This window comes from Myotis davidii, unplaced genomic scaffold (genome assembly GCF_000327345.1).
Source record: "Myotis davidii unplaced genomic scaffold, ASM32734v1 scaffold510, whole genome shotgun sequence".
In the NCBI taxonomy this organism is placed as follows: Eukaryota; Metazoa; Chordata; class Mammalia; order Chiroptera; family Vespertilionidae; genus Myotis; species Myotis davidii.
In genome coordinates this window covers 23736-30923 of record NW_006282203.1, presented here as the reverse complement: position 1 = coordinate 30923, position 7188 = coordinate 23736, and the positions used below count along the sequence as shown (strand labels likewise).

General features: G+C 39.2%; 1 protein-coding gene across 1 annotated transcript in view; it reads right to left on the bottom strand.

The window, feature by feature from the left end:
- DESI2 (desumoylating isopeptidase 2) overlaps positions 1-7017 on the bottom strand; it is a 21243-nt gene extending 14226 nt beyond the window's left edge. The window contains 2 exon segments of the mRNA XM_015570913.1: positions 6794-6840; positions 6843-7017. Of these exon segments, the coding sequence (XP_015426399.1) occupies positions 6794-6840; positions 6843-7002 (207 nt within the window). The 5' untranslated portion in view covers positions 7003-7017.
- Positions 7018-7188: the final 171 nt, after the last annotated feature.

Here is a 7188-nt window from a genome sequence, read left to right as displayed (position 1 = left end):
AAAAAAAAAAGCTAATAGGACATTATTGGGACAACTGGGGGAGACATTAATAGGGACTGTACGTTAGATGATATTGTATCAACTGAAAATTTCTTTGATGTGATAATAATGTGGTTAAGGTAAGACTGTCTTCTTAGAAAATAGATGCTGCAGTATTTACAGGTGAAATACTGTAATGCTTCTGCCTTTCTTTAAAATATAAATATATACACAGTGGGGCCTTGACTTACGAGGGTCCCGACTAACGAGTTTTTTCGAGATATGAGCTCGCTCTCGGCCGACTTTTTGCTTTGAGTTGCGAGCTAAAATTCGGGTTATGTACGAGCCAGTTTCAGATACCCCACCGCTAGTTGGCGCAGTGAATGTCACAGTGATTTGACATACGAGTAATTTGAGTTACGAGCTCCATTACGGAATGAATTAAACTTGTAAGTCAAGGCCCCACTGTGTGTATGTGTGTGTGTGTGTGTGTGTGTGTATTTTAATTGATTTTTAGAGAGAGAGGAAGGAAAGGAGAGAGAGAAATATTGATGTGAGAGCGAAACATAGCTTAGCTGCCTCCTGTACGCCCCCTACCGGGGATTGAGCCTGTAACCCAGGCACGTGCCCTGACTGGGAATCAAGTCAGCACCTTTTGGTGCCTGGGATGATGCCCAACCACTGAACCACACCACCCAGGGCATTCCACCTGACTTTCTGTGTGATTGTGTGGTGTAGGAGAGGGTAAGAGAAAGCTAATGTGGTTTTTACTGGTGACACCAGGTGAAAGTATACAGATTGTACTTCTTACAGTGTTTTAAAAAATATATATTTTTATTGATTTTAGAGAGGAGAGGAGAGGGGGAGAGAGCAGAAGCACCAATGATGACAGAGAATCATTGATCGGCTGCCTCTTGCACACCCACACTGTGGATAGAGCCTGTAACCTGGGCATGTGCCCTGAGAGGGAATGGAACCGTGACCTCCTGGTTCAAAAGTTGACACTCAACCACCAAGGCATGCCGGCCAGGCCTTACAACTTCTTTTTGTGAAGGTTTACATGTTTTCAAATAAAAGGTAGGGGAACTAAAGAGAATGATCTGTCCTTGCCTCCCTTCAACAGAAGAGATGACTTTCCGAGTTTCCTGCTAACCTCCTCCCTTCTCCTTTTCCAAGTAGAAAATACAAGGTGACCCTGCCGGTCCCATAACCATGCTGCCAGTCTTTCTCTAGGGAGCAGCTTCCTTGGCAGGCAACTCTAGGACTTAAATCGCCTTTCCATGTGCGAAATGCCATTGTTTATAGCGTTTGCAACCAATAATTTGGCCTGTACACTGCTGAGTTCCATAACGACGGCACAGGCAGGCTTTTTTTCCCCTGGATGCTGACAGCTCTATTTAAGTGACCTTTCTCTTTTCACACATGAGCTTCTCTTTCAAAATACAGTATATTTCCAAAAAGCATATATACTAATGGTTTGTCCACAACATCTACAATAAAACACCATCTACAATGTTTTAAACTCTTAGTAAATTGAACATTTATTTCCATTTAATGTCTCATATCACTTAATTTTAACAATTTATCTTTTAGTTGAGCAGTAAATAGCCTTCCCAAAGTGCTTTTATAATAAATGCCTATAATGGGAATCTAACTGTTTTATTGAGAGATAGAAAGGTTTTCATGAAAAAGAAAAATTATACATGAACAGTGACTTTGGGCCAAAGGGTAAAAACAGTGCTGGGATGGAAATGCATTTGTCCGAGTGGGATCCTGAACTCAGAAATCTTTTGTCCTCTGCCTTTTCACAAATGACAATGTTCTCATCCCTGCTTAGGGATTTCATACTTAGGAATCCTGCGTGCTGCCTGGGTATGTACTATACTATTTTAGTTTGAAATTTCCCTGCACTCAAGACTTTACATTTAAAAAAATAAACAATTTATAAATGGGGAAATCTGTAAAAATGAGAGAAACTCAAAAACAAGGGGAAAGCCCTAACTGGTTTGGCTCAGTGGATAGAGCTTCGGCCTGTGGACTCAAGGGTCCCAGGTTCAACTCTGGTCAGGGCATGTACCTTGGTTGTGGGCACATCCCCAGTGGGAAGTGTGCAGGAGGCAGCTGATCAATGTTTCTAACTCTCTATCCCTCTCCCTTCCTCTCTGTAAAAAAAATCAATAAAATATAATTTTTTTTAAAAAGGGGAAAATATACCATCCAAAAATGTAGTCAGCCTTTGGAGTTCGGTATATGGAGATCTGACCTATATAAGGTTTCTAAAGAATTGCTGAGACACTACAATGAAAAATGAATACCTGGTAGTTTTGCATGTGGTGGTGTTATCTCTACTCTCAAACGGAAAGTTGGACAATTAGGTCAAGTGTTTTTGTTCAAGGTTATAGGAAGCCCACAAATTGCAGGGAAAGGGATTTCTTGACCCAGCGATATTTCTTTGGACAGAACTAAAGAGCAGGCTACCCACTCCTAACATTTCCCCCCCAAGGCTCGATCTCCATATTCTGTGCCAGGCAGGAACTGATGTTGTTCGTGCTTACTTACTGTTCACAATAACAATAAGGGACTCAGTAACTCTCTGCTTTTCTGTTTCTTTGTGTTCTTATCCCCAGAAAGACCCCCAAATTTAAGGGTTAAGTTCTTTGAAAGATGAAGTAACTATTTACTAGTTAGAAATCTATGGATAGCTCTACTTACAGAAATAAAAAGTATTTCAAGTAACACTATCAACAACTGCATACCAACAAATTAAATACTGAGATGAAATGGACAAATTCATCAAAAGACATAAACTACCAAAACTAACTCAAGAAGAAATTTAAAAATCTGAATAGATTTATAAGGAATGAGAATGAGAGAAAGGAAAATTAATTAGTAATTTAAGAACTACCCACAAAGAAAAAAGGCTAGGTGAGAAGAATCTGGTGAATTCTACCAAATATTTAATAAAAATCATTATCAATTATTCACAAACTGCTCTAGAAGACAGAAGAAAAGTGAACACTTCCGAACTCATTCTGAGGTCAGAATTAACTTGACATCAAAAACAAAGACACCACAAGAATATCTCTTATGAATACGGATTTAAAATCCTCAACAAAATAACTAGCAAACTAAGCACAGAAACATATTAAAAGAATTATATATACCATGAACAGTGGGATTTATTATAGGAATGAAAGGTGGGTTTAATATCTGAAAAATCAATGAATTAATATACCATATTAATAGAATAAAGGACAAAATCATCTCATTAGATGTTGAAAAGCATTTGACAAAATACAGCATTCTTTTATGATAAAAAGACTCAACAAACTAGGAATATAAGGAAACTTCCAAAACTGATAAAGGGCATCTATGAAAAGCCCATAGCTAACATGTTAGTGGTGAAGATTTAATGCATTCCCTCTAAGATCAGGAACAAAACAAGGATGTTCATTTCTGCTACTTCTATGACACACTGTGCTGAAGATCCCAGGCAGAGTGATTAGAGAAGAAAAATAAAATAAATCATTAAAAGACACCTACACTGGAAAAGAAGTAAAATCATCCCTATTTGCAGATGACATAATCCTGTATATAGAAAATCACAAAAAATTCACTAAAAAACTATCAAAAACAATAAATTCAGCAAGGTTACTGGGTACAAGCTTACTATACAGACATCTATTCTATTTTTACATACTAGCAATGAACAATACAAAAATGAAATTTAAAAAAATTCCATTTATAGTTACATCAAAAAAATATTTAGGGATAAATTTAACAAAAGGACTACGTAACTTTGTATCTGAAAACTATAAAACATCATTGAAAGAAATTAAGGACCTAAATAAGACTTAATATTGTTAGGGTGACAATACTCCCCAAATTAACCTGCAGTGTCATCACAATCTTCATCAAAATCCCAGCTGACCTTTTTGCACAAATTGACAGGTCAATGATAGAAATTCAAGAGACCCATAATTGCCAAAAAATCTTGAAAAAATTGGAAGAGCCAATTTTTGAAACACTTCCCGATTTCAAAAATTAGTACAGAGCTACAGTAATCAAGACTGTGTGACTGGCACAAAGGCAGACATACAGATGAAAATAGAATTCAGTTCAGAAATAAACCCTTATTTATGGTCAATTGATCTTTGACAAGGGCGCCAAGACAACTCAGTGGAGGAAAGAAATACTCTTTTTAGGAAATGGAACTGGGAACTGGATGTCCATGCAAATGAATGAAGTGGGACTGTACTGTACATCATATATAAAAGTCAACTCAAAATGGATCAAAGTCCTGCATGTTAGATCTAAAACTATAAAACTCTTAGAGGAAAGCAAAAACATATCTCATGATCTTATATTAGGCAACGGTTTCTTAGTTTTGACACCAAAGCACAAGCAACAAGCCCTGCTGGTGTGGCTCAATGGTTGAGTGTCGATCTATGAACCAGGAGGTCACAGTTAGATTCCAGGCCAGGGCACATGCCAGGGTTGTGGGCTTGATCCCCAGTAGGGGAGTGTGCAGGAGGCAGCCAATCAATGATTCTCTCTCATCATTGATGCTTCTATCCCTCTCTGCCTCTCACCTTCCTCTCTCTGAAATCAATTAAAAACATACTTAGAAAAGAAAAAAAGAACACAAGCAACAAAAGAAAAAATAGATAAACTAGAAAAAATTAAAACATTTTGTGTTTACAAGGACATTAAAGAGTCTTTTTCTAATAATACAAAAGAAAAAGATGGTCCCATTAGTTCTTGAACTCTAATCCCCAATTAAAAACCTTTAAATAGGTTACTTCTCAAATTACAGACTACATTTAAAAAAATATATTTTTATTGATTTCAGAGAGGAAGGGAAAGGGAGAGATAGAAACGTCAATGATGAGAGAGAAACATCGATTGGCTGCCTCCTGCATGACCCCTACTGGGGATGGAGCCTAAAACCCAGGCATTTGGCCTGACAGGGAATCGAACCCATGACCTCCTGGTTCATTAGGTCAATGCTTAATCACTGAGCCACAGTGTCAGGATTAAAGACCGCATTCTTAATTCCAGCCAGCTGCTTTAAAAAATATGTGGAAAACAGGCTAAAGACAACACAAGAATAGAAAAAACACAACTCGTAATATATGTATTCTGATCAGCTACCTCTTCACACATGAACAGCAGCACATTAATGACGAAATTTTTAGAATTTACGTTATAAAATGAATTGGATGTTTTTCTTTGGTGTGATTTTTTTTTTTTTCTGAATGGATTCAGAAGAAAACCTTCATGGAGGGCTAGTCAGAGAGATGCCCTCCAAATGTTTCTGCTTCTGTTAGAGCTCCCTAGCTCCATAATTAGCAAGCACGCCTGGAAGGCTCAATCTTTAAAAACTGGGCACGCTGCCTGCGGAAGACGGGCGTTTAATTCAAGGTCAGCATGCCTTACCCAGTCCTTCTGCCTCAAAGCCCTGCCACGGCTATGCAGACAATATGGACGATGCTTATTTTAAGTGGGGATTTAATGAGATAACTGTAAATAAAACAAAACAAAAGATAAGGAGGACTAGGCCTTTTACAGAATGATTTTGGTTGTGAAACTCCCCTACACTGATTTGCTGTTGCTATTCATGCTGAAGAAATTATTACCCTCTTGTAGTGTAAGATTTTAGAAATTCATAGTGTTTCTCAGTGCTTTTCTATCTTGGTTTCCATCCTCTGTCGTTACTTAAAAAAATTACTACTGTCAAAACCTTGCGCATAGCATCTCTGGAGATCAAATCTCTGTATAAAGCTCAACAGAGCTTCTCAACTTGCTATATGGAAATTCATGCTCTGGTAGAACACTGGTAGTTTCTAACAGAAAACATGTCATAAATATGCAACATGAAATTACAGCCAAGAACATGTATCCAGGAAAAACAAACAAACAAAACAAGCTGCTCGATTAGATATGACTGGATGTCAGCAAGATCTCTTTCACTTTTGTTGGGTATGTCTTCATTGATTTGTTGTCTAAATAGTAGCAGATGCCAAAAGTTTAAAATTACATGACTGGGAAAAATGGAAAATCTGGGACAAGCTGAACTAAAAGCTTAGCTCTTTATTTGAACTGGGAAAGGAGCACCTTTATGCCTAGATTTGGACCAAGTGTAAGAGCACAACGAGGGTTCAGAGGACAGTTTCAGGATCGCGCTCCAGAGGACAGTTTCAGGATCGCGCTCCAAGAAGGCTGCAGAGGCCGGATGAAGGTGTAGTGACACTATCACACAGAGGCCCTGCTGGGGCAGGAGGAGCGACACAGAACAGCAGGCGGGTCCACTACAGGAGGCGGTATAGTTAAGGTTACTCATTGCGGACAACTAGATAATCCCTCAGGGATCCATGAGAGATCACATGTTTTCACTTGGGTTAGTTTACATTCTTAAATCCCTAACATACCAAAGGAAAACAGTAAACCAGCCAGTTGCTTCCACAAAATAGCATCTCTCAAACCATGAACCAACAGCAGTTACCACAACATCTCCATGTCAACCACCTACCACCCCATCTGTCCCGAGGACACATCAGGTCAGCCTAACCTAAGGCGAGTTTCCCTGAGGTCGAGACGGAAACCCATAATGTGCCAGCTGAGTCACAAGGACCCTGCTTCTATTCTACCTGCGTTTCCTTCAGAAACCGGTGCTTGGATAAGGAAAGGTGGAGCCAAGTACTGCCACTCACACAGGTTGAAGCATGTGAACTACAGTGAAACTGGGCGGTGTGTCAGGAATCTGAGGCTCTTGGCCTTTATTTTCATAAATATTTGACAACTTTAAAGGTACCCAATCTGTCTCAAAAGTTGGATTCCAATTCAGTTCCTGGAGACAGAGGCCTTCGTTTGAATTCTGGCTTCACTAGGTACTGGCGTGACCTGGGAAAGAGACAAATCCCCCCAGTATTTATAAAACAGAGGTAAACAGTGTCTACTCAGAGGGCTACTGTGCGGATTAAACGAACTAATGACATATAAATTAAAGAGTGCCTGACCCATATCATAGTAAACATTAAGTGTGAGCAGCAGTAAACACATACAGTTATTGACAACTAGAGGCCCAGTGCATGGAATTCGTGCACAGTATATGTGTGTGTGTGTGTGTGTGTGTGTGTGTGTGTGTGTGTGTGTGGTTTCCCCTCAGACCAGCCTGCACCCTCTCCAATCCGGGGTCCCTTGGGGATG